Source organism: Anopheles cruzii, chromosome 3 (genome assembly GCF_943734635.1).
Source record: "Anopheles cruzii chromosome 3, idAnoCruzAS_RS32_06, whole genome shotgun sequence".
NCBI lineage: Eukaryota > Metazoa > Arthropoda > Insecta > Diptera > Culicidae > Anopheles > Anopheles cruzii.
Window position 1 is genome coordinate 32194576 of NC_069145.1, and position 18336 is coordinate 32212911.

At 52.2% G+C, this 18336-nt stretch overlaps 1 protein-coding gene across 1 annotated transcript in view; it reads left to right on the plus strand.

The window, feature by feature from the left end:
- Positions 1-5339: 5339 nt before the first annotated feature.
- Positions 5340-18336, plus strand: part of LOC128275127 (polypyrimidine tract-binding protein 1) — a 21379-nt gene continuing 8382 nt past the window's right edge. Inside the window, exons 1-5 of the mRNA XM_053013527.1 lie at positions 5340-5555; positions 5634-5939; positions 6016-6301; positions 6418-6617; positions 12052-12085. Of these exons, the coding sequence (XP_052869487.1) occupies positions 5355-5555; positions 5634-5939; positions 6016-6301; positions 6418-6617; positions 12052-12085 (1027 nt within the window). The 5' untranslated portion in view covers positions 5340-5354. The remainder of the gene's footprint in view (positions 5556-5633; positions 5940-6015; positions 6302-6417; positions 6618-12051; positions 12086-18336) is intronic.

Sequence of the window (18336 nt, forward strand, 5' to 3'; positions counted from 1 at the left end):
GAGGTAAAAAATGAAGCGATAAGCCCTGGGGTCGGTCGCTGTCTGCTCGCGGCGTCGACAGCGATGGTTAGCCATTTACGGCGCCTGCAAGGTATGCAAACCGGAACACCCGGTCAAAGAGACAAACATTAAGATTCTATTTGAAGATGATAATCTTTGTCTTTATCCGCCGTCGTCGCCAGCGGCAGTGGGGGGGATCGGCACAGAGGGCGCGGTAATGATCCGTGCGCTGATCGGAGGTCTCCCTAGACGGCCATACGTAACCGTACTGTTAGTCTCCGGGTCGCTAGCCTGGGAACGTCCGCTCTCCACGCCACCACGCCATGGCCTCAGGCACCCAAACTACAAACCTCTGTCCGCACACACACACGCGCTGTGTGTGTGTATCGCCGCCGGCAGGCTTTGTGGTCGACAGTTGTCGAAGGGACGACGGAAGACGAGGCGCATCAGATAATGTCAACCCTCTGGCGTACAGCCGTCTTTAGCAAGCTGTTATCATTTAATTTCCAGTTTCAGGCTCGTCGTAGATCGGTGGTTGCCCGGGGGGTGGGGAAAGGGGCCAAGAAAAGTTGGCCGGCCATCAACCCACGGCCCACATCCTACGGTGAAAAGGGGTTTCCTGTGTTGGGCCGGATCGGGTGCGTAGAAGTGGAAGGCCGCATTGTTCGTGCCGGTGAACGGGAAGATAAAACTTTTACCTTTAAAGCCCGGTGCCGTTACCACCCGGCAATTCCCCGCAGGCCCTTCCGGTGGACGGTAGAGTTAGAAGATGGTAAATGATGTTTTATTCATAGACGGACTCTGGCTGGGTGTGGGCCCCCCTTCGACAGGAACCAGTGCCAGTTCCGGCGTCAGGACTAGTCAGGCACCGGTTCTGTGAGGGCCCACTTACAACGGCGCGGTGTTGTAGACAAATAAATCAAAACTTTGTTTCGCACGGTCGCTGCGTTTATGATTGTGTGCTAATTTCACTTCTGGGCTCATCAATATTTATTCGCCCAGCGATGAGGTCCCGTCGTGTTAAGATGAGGTCTTCTGGCGAGGTCCTCCGGCGTCCTGCGATGTGTTGTTGCACATCGCACCCCAATCAATTAAGGAGAGAGCATATCGGTCCCTTAATCGGGGAAAAAACATGGGACATGAAACAAGGACATTCGTGTAGTGGTCCCGTGTGTATGGAGAGGGAACCGAAAGCGAGGCCCGTGATCGATTCGAGGGCGGGTTTTTCAAAAGTTAATTTATTTCACAATTGAAATATTCACGAAGCCGACAAATTGGGTTTCCGAACTCCTGAAAATCACTCACACACAAACGCACACAAATCGAAAAAAGTCCTAGCCCCGTGGGGACATTTCACACCGAATTACCCCGCACAGGTGGGATTAGGTGTACCCACTGGGGTGGTCTGGGGCCCACCACCCACAGGCGAGTTGAAGTAATCATTTTAATAAATTATATTAATTAAACGATAACATGGCCGCACGCGTACCGCTTACTCTGTAGCCGATTGGGAAGGTTGCGATTGGAACCTCTGCCCCGCCTAACGCTTAGTGACAGTTAATTAGCACATCCAGGCGTGCACAACACTGACACGCCGCATCACCGCCTACCGCTCGTGGCCGTACGTTTGTGTGCGCTGAAATCCGCTTCGATTACTGTCACCAAGAGCGGGGCGAGTGGTCCGATCGCCCGCCGATCGTAAAATTTACCACACCAATTTGTGCATTTTGAACGGATTTTATAGCGCAAACTTTCGCCACACGGCTCGGTGGCTTCGATCACCACGTACTGCGTGTTGCCTAACTTTCAGGCGCGCGCGATGTATGGGAATTCGCGTGCGTAATAAGTCGCCCCGTTCTGGTTCCCGGAAACCCCATTACCGTGTAGACACTTAACAAGATTGAGCAACGGCGCCACGAGTGCCGTTAACTTAAAAACGCATTAAAATAATGAGAGAGAAAAAAAGGAAATCTCCTTCATTTCCATGAGGGCCCGCTGGGACGAGTTGGGAAACTTTTCTTCCTCCGCCGCGTGTTTTTCCTTTTTCTTTTCGGTGGGCTACAACTTTTCACTCATCGCTAATATTTATTATAAATCATCGAACTTTTCCTTCGATTCCCGGAAGACGGGAAGACAGAAAACGACGACGCACGACGTGCAGGCACACTTCCGGTTCCGGTTGGCTCGCCTCGCGCCAACGAATCACATTTATCTCCATTTCGCTGAGTATGTGTGTGTGTGTATGTGTGTTGGCTTTCGTGGCCACCGGTTACACGTGGAGCCGTAGCTGAGAAACGAGCTGAAATCATTCATTACGTCACGTCTATTCGGGCCACCCCGGGCAAAGCGGGCAAGAAATCGCCGTCAAGTTCGATCTGACTGAGTGGCCTCCGTCGCTGGCCCCTGGTCTCCTGGTCGACCTGTGGCTCGGCTATGTTTGCTTTCCACCGCATTTGGCCCTGTGGCCCTAGCTTTGACTTCTGTTCTTCTTGCTCCATGACGCCTTTTTTGGGCGAGAACCTGTTACGGCCGCTGCGGGTACGTCCATCCGGGAAGGCACGGTCCATCCTTCGCCCAACCGGGCAATGGGAAATCAATATTATTCACTTTCAGTTTTCGCCACAAGACGGATGTCTTGTGCCAGTTACTCCCGGATGGTGTGGTCCTCTGGCCCGTACTTCGGAGAATTTTCCCGGAAAAGTGTTGCCCCCCCACGGCCCTCCCCACGAGCCCGTTAATTGATTACTGCACAACGCCACCCTTCCGCGCGGAGTTGAGCTGCGGTTTGCGGTCCTGGGCTGGTGACGCCAGCCACGTTCTCGAATTTCCGCCCAGGAGCGGTTCGGGCCGAGAGCGGCTGAAATTTCACCATAAGTGGGCTAATCACAAAAGTATGTGTGTGTGTGTGCGTGTGTTTGTGAGGTTTGGTCTCATGATTTTATGGTCTCTTTGCTTCGATTTTTACGCTCGATCGAGCGTTGAAGTGAGCCTGTCGGCGGAGGTGCCATGGCCGCTTCGGGGCGCAAATCAATAATAACTTCATCAAACCACAGGCGAAACTGTGGCGGTGGGGGCGAGGTTTCGGGCTAATCATCGGATGCCATCGCTCATTACGCACGAGTATTTGATTTAGGGACGATACGGCCACGATCCGACCGGAGACTTCTCCGGTGGGCTTTGGGAAAAACTTGTTTCCCAATCAGCTCAGCGGGTCCATTTCATTACTTCCTCGTTAATTCGTGGACGGCTCATTTCAGGCGCTTGACCCCAGGTGTGTGTGTGTGTGTGCGGTAGTTAAAATATGTTACACGTCATTATTTAGTAGTTACCTAATGCCGGCGCATAATGGGCATCGCTAATGGTGGGCATGGGCAATCGATAGCGATGACGGCCGGACATCCATCACACCTTCCTGTTTGTTGCTGGCACATTTGGCGTCAATTGCGTGTGTAATGTTTGCATCATAATGTACCTCGAAATGAGAGCCGAGGCAAGTGTGAAATCCGGGGCGCGCCATGTGTCATGTACGATTGGTTAAATTTTTGACGCCCATAATGGCGCCCAGCGATTGCAACCGAAATGGTAAAGGACATTTTTAATGTAATTTGGTGGCACTCAGGGGTGTGTGACATTAGTCGAAATTGCTGCTGATTAAATGACGCCTCTGCAATCGCTGATTACCCATTCACATAATCGTTCCGCGTTGATAACGCGCCCAAGGATGGCCCGCACCCTAATGCGAGGACCCATCAACGTTTCGTGATGTTGGGGACAATGTCACCCCTTTTGATAAGATTTGCTATAAGCTTGGCACCTTCACCACCTTCGGTAATATCATCAGACCGGCTAGGGTCCACCAGGACGCCAGTCGAAACGAAATTTGACTTTCTTTTCTCTTGGGCCTTCGTACTCGAGAAACCCTTTTCTACCGCTACCGGGCCCTCGGGGGGCCTTGGGGCCCGTGTGTGGCGATAAATTGAATAATCTTCAAAACGCGTCCATCACCTCCGGCCGGCTCCCTACATTTCCGGCTACACACGTGTCGGCGGCCGCCCGTGGTTCGATGAATCATTTTTCCCAAGGAAGGACATTTTTGGTGCCCGACGTGCCCGCCCCACCCTCTGGCTGATCCTTTCGTCTGCCGCCCGCGGCCAAAAGAAATCCCAAATGACTTATGATATCTAATCAGGAGGGGGCCCGTCATCGCCGGGATTCGCTTCAGCGTTTGGGTCGGCCCGAAATGTGTGGCCACAGGACATCATTAAAAATAATCTACCACATCCATCTCTATTCACCTGGGGGCTGGACGTGTGGGGAAGTCATCACTAAGGGCTCTGGAGACTCCGGAGGCCAGCGCTATCCTCGGTGTACCGGTCCTGGTGCTACGACGAAGAAGTTGACGTGCAAAGTATATTAATGTACATGTATATTGACTGCATTCTGTCATCATGAAGCAGGCAAAAGGATAGTGTCCCATTATGTTCGGTTCGGAGTTTGAGGACACACTTTTTTTGGGCCATTCAAACGTTGATTTTATGCCACCAACTGATGGTGGTGTCTTCCATCTCCTTATTAAAGGCATCATCTTCGGGAATCATAACGAATCATAAAACGCCGATGGAAAACGCTATTTTGTTCCCTCATCAAAAAATCGGCACTGCGAAGGATTAGTGCGCTTCCTGCGTAACCCAAAATCGGACGATTATATTTCCTTCGGCCATTTTCCGAGCCCGAGCTAAAATTTGGCAAAGCCATCAACAACCCGTGCTCCGGACAAACGCTCGCTAATTGTTGTAATTAAAAATCAATTAAATTATTGATCATTTGGTCGCGGCACAGACCGGTCGGAGGGGGTGTGTTTCGGTCCGGCTTCATTGCCGTTTCCCGCGGTGCGACGGATCAGATGGCGGCGTTCAATAATTCGAGAAATTTTCGAATCGCTGTAATAAGATCGGAATGCTCTCCGAATCACACTTTATGCTAATGGAAATGATTATGCTTTCACTGGACCAATTCCAAACCCTGCGAATGCCGCTCGAACGTCGGAATGCCGGCAACCCGGCGGGGGGATGTTTTTATGGAGCGTTGTAAAAAGTATTACCACTCTTTATGGGGTGGACGGTTTTTTAGGCCGAACGGCCGACAGGAATGTTCCAGCCTATTATGGATCATAATTTTGTCGGAAAGTCCGCCAATGGGTGCTGAAGCGCACGACGCGGAAGTTAATTGTTTTATGTTCGCTTGGGTCGTCTGCACGCTCCGCATTAATCTGGTTGCGTTCCTCTCTTTCAGCGAAAACATCGCGCGTGGTGCACATCCGCAACATCCCGAATGAGTCGAGCGAGGTGGACATCATGCACCTGGGCCTGCCGTTCGGGCGCGTCACCAACGTTCTGGTGCTGAAGGGCAAGAACCAGGCCTTCATCGAGATGGCGGACGAGACGGCGGCCTCGGCGATGATCAGCGTGTTCCACACCAACCCACCGTTCGTTCGCGGCCGAACGGTCTACGTGCAGTACTCCAACCATCGGGAACTGAAGATCGACCAGAACCACGCAATAGCGGTGAGTGACCGCGGTGTACTTTGTGCGAATTGTGGCTTGAGTTCATCACATTTCCTGTGTCCAAAACAGAACGTCACGAATGCGCTGCAGGCACAGGATCTAACGCAATCGCCGACCGGATCGCCACTACCGCTCTCGATCGACCACACCAACAGCAACTCGCAAAATTCGGCCACCAACAACTCGAACAGCACCACCACGACACAGAGCAGCGGCGGTGGCGGTGGTGGCGGCGGTGGTGCCCCCAACACCGTGCTGAGGGTGATCGTCGAATCGCTCCTCTATCCGGTTTCGCTCGACGTGCTGCACCAGATATTCCAACGGTTCGGCAAAGTGCTGAAGATTGTCACCTTCACTAAAAACAACTCGTTCCAGGTAAGAACGGCCAGAGCCTTCTTTCAGCGCGTTTCACCACCTCCTAACCACCGGTTTCTGATCCTTCTCTCCGCAGGCTCTCATACAGTACCCGGACGCGCAGACGGCGCAGAACGCGAAGCAGTCGCTGGACGGGCAGAACATCTACAACGGCTGCTGCACGCTGCGCATCGACAACAGCAAGCTGACGGCGCTGAACGTGAAGTACAACAACGACAAGTCGCGGGACTACACGAACCCGTCGCTGCCGTCGGGAGAACCAGGTAGTGACGTTATTGCCAGTGCCGGCGGGCTCGTGTCCGCCAGCGACCTGCTGCTCCTTGCGGCCGGTCAACGGCCGCAAATGGGCCGCGATCGACTAGGTAAACCTCAGCTTTGATGGCCCCAGAAACATTCGTGTGTCGATGTTTTCGATGTTGTCAAATAGCGTGCAACTTCTGTGTAATAGTCAAATTAGACAAATCTCCCTATTTTCTAGTGAACGGCTTAGCGACGCCCGGCGTTATACCGCCGTTTGGACTCGGCATCGGAACGCCGGCCCTCGCCAGCGCCTACGGCGGTGCCCTGCCCAGCCTGAACGCGTTTGCGCTCGCCTCGAACGGAGGCCTCGGCACGCCGAACCCGGCCAACGTGCGCGGACTGTCGAACGTGCTGCTCGTGTCGAATCTCAACGACGAGGTAACTCACCCTGACCACCAGATACTACATATATGCCGCAACCTTCTACCTGCATCCTGTCTCTCTCTGTCTCTCTGTCTATCTATCTCACTATACTCACTATCCTCTCTTTCTCTATCTTTCTAGACTCTATAGGTCCCTATCTTGAAGCCTATCTGTGTGTTTATCTATCGATTACATGTTGTCTTTGGTCAACTAGAGCTCTCTCTCGCTCTCTCTCTGTCAAATGTTTACTTCAAAATCGTGCCCACCATTCCTATGTCTATGCTCCTGTCATATTCCCACGATGATCTTGCTCCTCAGTTCATCTCTTCTTCTGAATGTCTGCTTGATCTGTTCCTTTTCACACTCTCAGGCTTTATTTGCTTATTCACAACATCAATTCATTGTTCTCTTTCTTGTTTTGGGTTCTGGATGTAGCCGTTTTCTTTTTGCTGGTGTTGGGTTTTCTTTTTTGATTGCGCACATTCTTTAGGTTATAAGCTTTTCTTCGAGGTAGTTATCAATTGCTTTAAAGGATGGTTTTTTTCATAGTTTGTTTGGTTTTGGGTACATAGTTTGGGGTACAACGTTTTTATTTCGTTACTGATTAGTTACAATTCTTCTTTGCAACGCTGTTCTTTATTGGTTTCTCCAACAAACAAACCCCAACCATTGTCAGATTTCATCTGTATGCAGATTGCACATTAATTATCATTGCTATGGCGCACCCATCCTTCCACTGTCCGGTCGATGTTGCGTTGCTGCTATTTGTGCTCCGGTCAACCTGGCTCTGCGTTCCTTCTTTTCCCGATGCTCCCCGCTGCTATGCTACGTTGTGCGCCTGTTGGACACCACCCCGGGGAAGCCGTTAGTGCTCTAGTGTGCTCAGTTCTGTGCATTCCACTTTTTACTCTTGTTTACCCATTTTTTTGTTCTCGTTCCACGTTATTAGTTTCATCTTTCCGGCTTTTCCGGTTTCTCCGACGTTTTCTACAAAGGATTCCTTTTCTCATCCGCCTGCCCGCACATCAAGTGCTGTACGAAGAGAAACAGACCGACGGCACACCTCTTCCATTCGGCTTCAATGGCCACGAGCCATAGGAATGGGTCAACATTTTCACTTTCCCGTTGCCCGTAGCCAATCGGATCAGGGAAAGCTGATTTAAGAGCCTTCATCCGAGCCATCCTACGAGCTCAGCTATGAGTGGTAGAGAAACAGTCCGACTGAATGGAATTAATTATTGTTTCGTGCCCCCGACCTTCCTCGGCTCGGCTCAGGCAACCAGGCGCCTCCATCTAGCATTGAACATTGAAACCCTCAGACCGAAGACAACGGCGGATCAGTTACGGGGCTAGTTTATTTTTCTTCGTTAGCGCTGTAATTACTGGCCCAGCAGAGTGTGCTAATGGAAATCCAATAGGGCTAATCGCAAGGGCTCTAAATTGGCTCTGGATGGCAACAAATGTTACAATATCATAACTAGGGTGATGTATTACGAAAAAGAACATTTGATTACAAATGCACTTGATGTGCAACTGTCCCTAGTCGAGGACCTAGTCGCACAACGGTTCAAACAACCCACCGAATGACGGTTCTTTAATTAATCATCTGGCAGCATCATTTACATTTGAAATTGCTACTCCGCGCCCCAGTCCGCGGTTGTTGAATGCTCTTGGTATTTGGTGATGTAACCCAAGCCCTCAAGTCCGCTGCCCTGGTTTGCTGCGGACAAGCACAAAACTCCGGCCGTGTACAGATTTGCCACCGACCAGCCCAACCGGGACGCGGAACGGCAACGGTGCTAAGCCCGTTTGTCCTGCGATGACCGGAAGGAGCCGTTTCCCTTTCCGGAGCCCACTTCATCATCAGTGGCATCAGAGCAACAGATTGAAGACGTTTGCGTTGATTTTTTCCACGTGCTGAATGCTGGTTCGGGGGTCTTCTGACTGCGGCGCCTGCAAACCGCACGCTAGCAAGAGCAATGGCTTTCTTAAGTTTTCTTTTACGATTTGCTTACCCTCTTATTGTCCGGAACGCCCTCAGCTGCGACCACGGTACACGGTGCCAGTGCGATGGGAGTCTATTTGTCTGTCAAGCCAGCGCAAGGCCGTAGTGCGCTCGGGTAGATGCTTGCAAAAACCTCCCAGAATACTGCCCTTTTTCAGTGCCCCGGTTCCGAGGATCTACTGGGGCTTGTGGTCGTCCTGGCCTGGCCGTAGCCTGGTCAGTCGCCAGCCTCCGCCTTGTGGTCCGTCTGTTGGGCGGCACTACGTTCGCCTGGCGTCGGAGCTGTATTATTGTGGAATAAATTATCTTCTTTTATGGATTGCGATTTACATAAACGATCCCCTCTGGCGCTCCGGAGCGCAAGGACCAGGGATTTTTTTTGTTTTCGCTTTTGTACACCCTGAGCTCGTCCTTCTCGTGCACCGGTCGCCCGAGAGTAGCCCGCACACACCGCAACAAACATCTTTAACGCTTTCTCCGGTGGCGCCAAGGACCCAACTTTTCCACTAAAACTAAAAGGAGAGGAAACTTCTCTCGCTAAGAAGATCCCGGCCCCCGGAAAGCGGATCTTTTCAGTTACCGCAGGTGTGCGGATGTCGCGCGGCGGGAAAGTATTGTTCCACGAGGAAGCCACAAGTTGCTCTCCTCGGTGGCCGCCCCGCGTCTCTCTGGGGCGATGAAAAAGTTGGCCGATGATGGCCGGCAGGAAATGGAACGGAAGCGGCGGGACGAAATAATATCTTCGCCTCGTGCGGATGGTGCGCGCTGGGTCGCCGAGCTTCCAATTGAAACGCACCCAGAAGCCGGCCTGGACGCCGGAGCCGCAAAAGAATGATGGGAATTCAACCACGAATTGCAATCATTTTTATGGTTTTAAAGATAATAACCAACGAAAGCGGGGCGAGAAAAAGCCCCGCTCGGTGTCCCTTTGGTTTGCTTGCGACACTTTTGTGGCCAAGCTGGAAATTTGGTTAATTTTCTTTTCTTGTTTTTCCACGGAAGCGCTAGCAGGATCATCATAAACTTGGCTACGGACTAACAAGTTCAAGCGCACCAGTCCGTCGGTGTCGCTTCGATGTGTGTTTGCGGAATATCTTTTGAGTTTAATGGTATGGCCCATTTGTTACGGACTTTACTCAAGAAGTGGCAAACATGCAACAGTTCGAAGCCCCGCTTAGAAGTGTGAGCTTTGGGCATTCCACGGATACGATACGAAATGGTAGTACCGCTTTAGGGTACCGTCCTGGTCAATGGACTCAAGTAGGAGAGAATCGTTGAACCTTATGCTTGAAATGTTTACACAGAACCAAATCACATTCAACCAATAGCTGCGCCCCAGTCTCCAGTCTCTGACCGCATTTTCCAACTCAGTCCCCACAATCCGTAGTTTCTCTTCAACTTTTCCCTTAGCTCTTATCTTCCGACTATCAATCTATGTCTCCTGTGTATAACACTTTCTCTTCCCTTATTACAACTTCACGCTTTTCCTGGATGTTTCTGTAGATTTTTACAGGATTCGCTACTCACCACCTAACACCGGGTGTCGGTGTGTGTATTTTCGATTCCACTCCACGGTCGGACACAAAACACAAATCTGCAGCGGCATTTGCAGGTCCGAAACAGGGTTTGGGCCCACCTGCCCAACCATATTCTGGTGGTTCTAAAGGAAACACTTTTCCACAGCAGCAGCCAAATGACCCATTATGGGCCCCGTGAATGCAACATTCACACCAGCCGACGGGCCTCGTCCCCGTGCCGTTCCGGGCGTGCCAATGTCGTTACTCATTTTGAAGTCGCTTCTTAGCGCGCACTCCCGGTGACGTTGATCTCACCGATCCGTCCCGAAAGTGCCACACGTTCGAGCTCACCTTCCGCGTTTACCCGTGGCGTGGTGGCCGCGTTAATCGCGTTTTGCGCCCGGCGATAGAACACGCAACACTCACGCCTCCTGCTGCATCCTCGGCTTCGGGTTTCGCACGGTCCGCCCGATCGATTCCCCAGCGAACGCGGGACGGGCACGGGAAACCGGACGGGCACGGACGCGCGGGTACTCCGCCGTCACCCCGTGCTCACTTCCGGTGACTCATTATCGTTTATTTTTATTACGTTTATCCCTTTCGGTGCCGGTCCGGCCCGCCTAGACCGAGTGCGGACGGACGGACGGAGCAGCAGCGGCGCGTCCATTAGCTTTTCCTCTTCATTATTTTCGCTCGTTTTTGCCCGTTTAAAAATTCATTAAAACCACTACAGTTCATCTTGCTTACGGCGTGCCACGTGACTGCCATGGCCGCGCTTTTTGTCTTGCAATGGAATCCTTCGAGCGCTGGACGCAGAGAAAATGCTGGCGAAATGAAACTAACAGTCGCCCTCGAGGGGCGCATCGCTCCGTCTTTCGTCGAGCCGGAGAAGAACCGTTACGCTAGTGCCCGCCCTTTCACTTCAGGTGTTGCCATTCCGGTTGTGTCTCCAACCTGCTTTTGGTAGTCGTGCTACGAATTGAGCAACACACAGCACCAACTCTCCTGTTTGTTGTAATAGCGTTTAACATCGCTCTACTAAACCGTAATTCCGTTGTACTTTATCCTTTACTGTATTATTATTATTATCACTGGTTCCTTGTGCGGTCCCAAGCCCGTGCTTGGATCTTAGTCTAGCGGTGGTTTCGGAGCTGAGTTTATGCCTTCCCTTTGGAGGACCACTTGTAACCCACTTCGGTATCGGTTTTGGTATCATTTCCATTGTTTCCACATCTAACGCAACTACGTACACGCAACTCTATGTGTCTCTACATTTTGTGCACTGCCTCTATCTGTGTGTCTATCTAGTTCTACTATGACTGTGTTTCTCTATCTATTTGCTCCTCACCTCCTAGATATCTACTCTCTACTCTATCTATCGTCCTCCCTGCAGCAGCTCCCAGCGATCCTACGGATCGCTGGGCGTACACTTTACACTACCACCGTACGATCATCCTTCGATCCCGCCCGTCTAATTGGCTCAATTTGGAGTCCCGATCCGAACCTCGATTTCCCGAACCCACAGCTTTTCCCTCTCGGTGCACTTGAAGTAAACATTTTACAAATAATATTGTAATAAAATACGTTTTCCAAACATTGACCCTCACCTAGCCGGTCCTGCTTGCCGGTTCCTTCCTTCAACGTTTCTGTCTCTCTCTCTGTCTTTCTCTCTGTCACACACGCACACACAACACGAGTCGGATGGTGGTACGAAATGTGCTGCTGTTGGATTCATCCCAACCTTAATCCCGTTCACTTCTGGGTCGGCCGGATGAATCGCTCCCAAATTGGCAGACCAGACCGATGGTGCATCCGTCGTACCGCGTGTTCCGCCAGATCCCCCAGAATCCCCGACACACCACCACCACGAAAGAAATGTTTCTCATCTGCTAACTGAATTTTTCTCTATTTTTCTTCTCTTCTGTAGATGGTCACGCCTGATGCTCTATTTACCCTCTTTGGTATGTCCGCACACACATTGACAACACACACACACGCCCACGTTGACGAACACACAAACACCGACTACCACACACACACAGAGACACACAGACACACGCATACCAAGTACAGCACCACTCGCCATCGCCTCAGACCCAAAAACAGAACATCACAACATTTTATGATTTTGTTTATTTTAGCCGTTTGTCCCATTTAATGCTTTCGTTATCATTTTTTTGTGTTCACTTTCACTCTCTTTCTGCCTTTCTCGCTCCCTTTCTCTCTCTCTCTCTGTCCCTCTCGCTCCATGTCTCGCTCTGTTTCTCTTGTTGTCGCGCTGAGCTGCAAGTTCCATGTTCCGGGTTTCCGTTCGGCGTTTCCGCTCCGGCCCACGTGTCACACGCGTCACGCGTTTCGCGTAGGCCGCGAGGCCGCGATGCATCTCCACCATCTGAGTGAGAGACGCCAGGAGGGGCCCAGGGAGTGAGATAATTTTTGGCCGAAAGATTGTTTTCCGCAACGTCCCGAACTGTTTCGAACAAAGTTTCCCTCGCGGCGTGACACGGCACCGATTAAATGTGGGATGGGCGGGTGCGAGTGGTCGAGGCCCGTTTACTTCATTTCCACTTGCCACCAGTTCCGCCGGCCTCCCGTTTGCATCCATTCATCATTTCTCGGTTTTATTTCAGATTATGTTTATGTTGGTCCGCGCCAGAGCGCGTCAAAAGAAAGTTCTTCGGCGGACCGCGTCCCGGCGGTCCCTAAACAGTGTCAAAATGGTGCGTCCCCCGTCCCCGCCGCGGCACCATCAACCTGCATCATTTTCCATAATCGTTTGCCCGTCAGCTGGCAAACGTCCTGGCCAAACTCGTCCTGCTGCCGGCGCAGCGCGCCCCACCGAGCTATCGCCGCGCTGTCAGTTGGTTGTCAAATTTAGGGCCGGATCCTTCGCCCACAGCTCGAGGCCGCTTGCTTGATGGCAGAAAAGCATCCGAAGACTCTCCGGGGAATATCCGGATCCGGATCCGAAATGTATCATCTCGCAGGCCCGGGATCCCGCTTCCCCAAGGCGCTCCGGCGCCCGTTCAGCATTGTGGTTCCGAGCAATCCTTGCCAGGAGCCCTCGGGGTCTGTACAGAACGGCTCGTTAGTTGTGACACACACACACACCTACACAGTGGCATTTCTTATTGCCAACAGGTTACCGTGGGTTGCGACGGGCTCTCCGCTTGGCTCCGCTGAGTCTTCGGATAAGGTGGAAGGATAAGGTAACTTGTTATTAAAGGCTCTCTCCGGTTTTGTATCGCGGGGTTGGCACCACACTTGTGGTGCTTCCCACCACCGGCAAGACGGTCATATTTCCTCGGCTCTCGGGACGCTCCGGCAATGCAAGATTATGCGCCGCACAGATCCTTCTGTCTCAAAGCTTCCTCGTTTCCACTCCAAACTCCTGGATTGACTGGAAACGGTACACCTGAGATGGACTGACGTCACTCGCGTCATGTTTTATTCGTTTCCGTTTCGCCGTAATCCTTTCCCAGGAAGCCCGGCGAAGCTCACATCCGCAGGTCGAATCCTTCGCACCATTGTCAGATGGAAATTGAATTTGAAACGGAAAATGGAATATTACTTTCGGTAGTTCTTCGTGAATCCTTCGCGGTTAGCGGCGCTGTCATCGCCTTACCCAAAAGCCCAGCGCACACTTATAATGAGAAGAACTCAAAGTACAGAGAGAGAGAGAGAGAGAGAGAGAGAGAAAAAAAGACACATAATCGGGTTGTGTGCGCCTCAGCCCAGCAAAATGGATGTCGGCTTCGTCGTTATCGGACGGATGGACGTGGAAGTGGATTTCCCTTTAACAGAAACCGGGCAGATCCATTCCGAATGTCTCGTTTCATAATCGCGCTTCATCTTTGTAGAGCATGGATCCCCGGTATAGTGGAAGAAAAGGTCGATTGAATCGAACCCGAAGCTTCCGGCCGAAGGAGCTGAAGCAAAAACCTATTCCTCGAACGGACGTACCAATCGTGCGCCGAAAGTGCAGATCAATCGGCCGACGCCGAGACAACTTTGGAAACTTCTGCCCGTTGCACCCGGAAATGCACCGACGGCGGGGGGAGAGGCGGCAGGAAAATACTATATATTCACAATCTTACCAATTACGGAAACTTTCTCCGGCGTCCCGATGCGTCTGGTGTGCGTTGTTCCGGGGCCGATAGTCGAAACTAATGTCGAAAGCTGCCCCTCGTCTGGGACCGGCAGGACTTTACATCAAAACTCACTTTCTGTGAAGAAAGTTGTGGCCCAAAACTTTGCGTCGTTTGCGAAGGCACACACGCGCCCGACTAATAGATAGCAAGTTTTGCAATATCGGGTCCCACAAGGTGCTGGTGTTCATATTTTTGCTGCGGAATGCGGCGAAGGAGACCCCCGATCGGTGGCTTCCTCGATAGGTTAACTTCTTTGCCCCACCGGGCGGCCCGGGGCCCGGACGGAAGTGATTCGATCATCGCAATGAGCACATCTTGAGCTTGACTTTGATTATGGAAACTTTTGCCCACCGATACCCGGGTATGCCGTGTGCTCACCAATCAGCCCGTAATCCGGTTCCATAAAAGCTGGTTCCGTTTCTGCCCGTGGAACGGCGGTTACTTCTTCTGCCCTTCTGGAGACCGCAACGACCGCAACATTAGCGTATTGAAGAGATTATAAACCCGCAAAACCAAACAAACAAAAAAAGAGCTGAAGCCAACATTTTCAACCGATACGGCGTTGGCTCCTGGTGGTGCGCCAATATTGTGATGCTGATGCCGGTTTCTTAAGATCCCGTCCCCTGGGTCCCCGGGACGGCCATTGACGGAGTTGCGGAACGAGCAAAAGAACGCACAGCACCGAAAAAAAACTCCACCGTCAGCAGTGACTGCAGTGTCATCACTTTGAGCGGCCAACAAATTCCTATGGCGCGTCAGTCAGCGCTGGCGATAGGGAAAATGTAAATAAAACATCCCCAACGAGCAGCGCAGCGCAGCGTACGATCCCGAAAAAGTCGACGGCCGGAGGCCGCTGAAGGCTTTTTAACCTCGCAAAGGCAATTCGTTTTTATTCTTCCTGTACTGCCAGTTCCGCTAAGAAATGGCCACGCCGGGTATCGCATCCATCAGAACGCGCACACGGATCAACATTATAATGATGCGGTGGCAACAACGAAGACGACGATGATGATGTTTTCGAGTGGCCTCTTCCCCACCCTGAAGGGGCCGCCTGTAGCGCAATGATTCGATGCGCCACGTTAACCGAGAAGGAACCGGAAATTGTGGCGGAAAAACTACTTCCTCCCCCCGGGGCCGCTAGCAACGATTAACGATGTTGCCATTATAATGTAGGCGGCTGTTTCTCTTCTTTTTTTTCCCTGCTCCTAGTCAGGTTATGTCGTAGCGTAATAAATTACGCCACGCCGCGAACGCGTGTGTGTGCCGCTGACGGGTGCGGAACCGAAGAAAGCTAGCATATATCTTGCCGCAACGGCGACGGCGGCAAGTCCTTAAACTTCCCGACGGTGAATGATTTACTGGCTGGCATTACATTTGAATGATTTCCTTTTCAAATTTATGTCGAAGTAGTAAGTCGCCGGCGGCGGGAAGGGGCTCAAAAATCAATAGCTGAATAGCTCGATTAGCAGCCGTACAAGTGTGTGGAACCGCAGTCTGCCCAGGGCCGCAGTTGGTTGAAGGTGTAATCCGCCCGACGGCATCTGTTGCACTGGCCTCGGTGAGCGTACTTATCGGGTGCCGCCTTAGCACGCCAATTGGAAAGAGAAGAGCGCTCGTGTCTCGTACTGTCTCGTCTACAGTAATCGACAGCAGCCATAATCCGTGCATTGTCTTATCAACGCTCGGGATGTTGCGAGCGTAGCGCTTCACCGTTTGTTGTCTCTAGTAAATGGCGGGTGCTTTGTGATAGCTCTTTCACCGTTAGTGGTTCGTCTGCGGTACGACCGTGTGGATAGCGAAACAAGCACACGTATCCTCGCAAGACAGCCACAGCCATTTACTGTGAGGTCTTAAGACAACAGTAAGGATGCGGTGCGAGATGTTGATATAATTATTTTTTAAATCCCTCAATTATTTTCAAAACTGAGGGAAGTCGTACATTAGTCCTCGAAGGACGAACCACCACGTAGAACGTTTCAATTACATTGCTTCGCAGCTTGCTTGCTGGGAACTTACCGATCGCACTCGCATCAAGACACAGTTTAGTGAACAAAAATTTACGGGTTACTGAAATATTTCACCTGAAATATTTCTTCCACTTAAGAAGCCGGTTCAGACCGGCATTTAACTTCTGTGGGACCACAGGTACTCGTCGCTGTTCTCGCGCCTCAAAAACGCGAGGATTCCTGGAATCGTGTCCAATTTCGTGCCCCGACTCTGGCTGAGGCAATTTTCCTCTTAGCTAATTACACCAGCCTGTGCCCGCCTGGCCAGCATCTTTCCGTCGTGCTGCAATCTCAACTCGGGGCGCGGTTTCGGCTGCGGTTCCACCGAGGCGGGCGGCCGACCTCGACAGGAGACAGAAACGATTACGCTCCGTGAGGCGTAATTTCGATTTCAACTCACCGGAACGACCGGGGACAGCCGAGCCGAGGTTTGCTTCTTGCGTCGGCCTCCTTTCCGGGCTCCCCATTCGTCCTTCGCCGGGACTTCGCGTCCCTGTAAACCACCACCACCGTGGCGAACAAACCACCGAAACAAATTAATCCTTCGTCCGTCCGGGCTCTCCGAGCGTGCCGGCTGCCGCCCCAACTTTCTGCGACTCCGCGTGTGTGTGTGTCGGTGCGGGCGCACGGTTTGTTTGCGTGCACCCGTGTGTCCCGACAAAGCCGTGCGGCGATCCTTTTCTAATTACCGTGCACGCATTTTGGCCACCGGGATCGAGAACCGGGCTGTATGTGTTGGTAGTAGTGTCGTAGTACCATCACTTCATAAATCATTCTTAGGAACCCATTCAATCCGCGATGGCCTAATCTTTCAACTCCGCGCCCGTACACACCGCCGCCCCACTGGCTCCCTCGGGCTTAGTTAATCTTAATTTGTTTCGATAGCTACTCGGGGAGGAGTGGCGCTGGCCGGGGATGGCAGCATGGCAGGGCAGGACAAAAAGGATACAAAGATGGTGCCGATCGGGAGCGTACGGGATACGGTGGGCCCGCCAGGGATTTAAGCTTCGCCCTGACAGAACGGAAGGACTCCACCGAACGGGTTGGTCTGTGTGCGCCATCGCCGGCATCGAATCGGAATCGAATCAATTTATATAAATTTGCACGTTCCACGGCACACACCGAACGGTGCACCGCGCACTCGGGCGGAGTGCATCCGTGCATCACCAACGCTCCGGGTTTTTTTGCCGCTGTCCGCCGCCCGTGTGTGTACTTCTTATGCGCACTCCCAACACCGGCCCCGATGGGAACAGAAGATTGCCCGTCGGGGCTCCACATCGTGTGCTGCGGTCGAATGGAACGGATTATGGCCCGGAGCCGGAAGACGCGAGCCGGCCGCGCTCCGTTTGCATATTTCGGATTTCGCCCGGGGCACATACGCTGCGCGCGAAGGTGAACTCTGCATGTAACAAATCCCCCTTTGTTGCCCTACGGGGTGCAGGAGCTCGCGGGGTCTAGGGTCACCGGTGCGGGCTGCGAATATTCGACTGATGGACGGACTGGCCGTCCCGAGAGCCGTTTTTACCCTCTCAACGATCGCGGCCGCCTTTCGCGGGAAAATGCACGATGCGAACGGATTTTAAATTGTATGGGCACTCCCGGTGTGGCCACCCACCAAAAAAATTGGACGGGTGGTCGGGCGGACGGGATCACGGTTACGGTCCACACGTGCACCCCATTCGGCAGCGTGGGCAGTGCATTATTCGGTGCACTCAACGTGATACGGGGCGCAAAAACGAAGCTGTGAATGGTTTAATTTATCTACCGCTTTTCTGTGAAGCTTCTTTTGGGGAAAGAGTTCTCCGGAGTCCGGGCTCCGGTTCCGGTGGTGTTTGCTCGCTGCTCGCCGAGATAATCTGTCTACCGGATTTTTTTTTGGGCGGCCCCGGTGGCTTTGTTTTTGATCGCCAGTGATTGTTTTTGGCATTACCGTTGATTGGAAAGCGATTTGGAAAATTTGCAACACGCTTTTCATCATCTTTCACGGTAAAGTGTTTTTACTTTTCTTTGCAAGTTTTCATCGCTTTCCCGACCTGATCCCGAAGCGTGATGTGC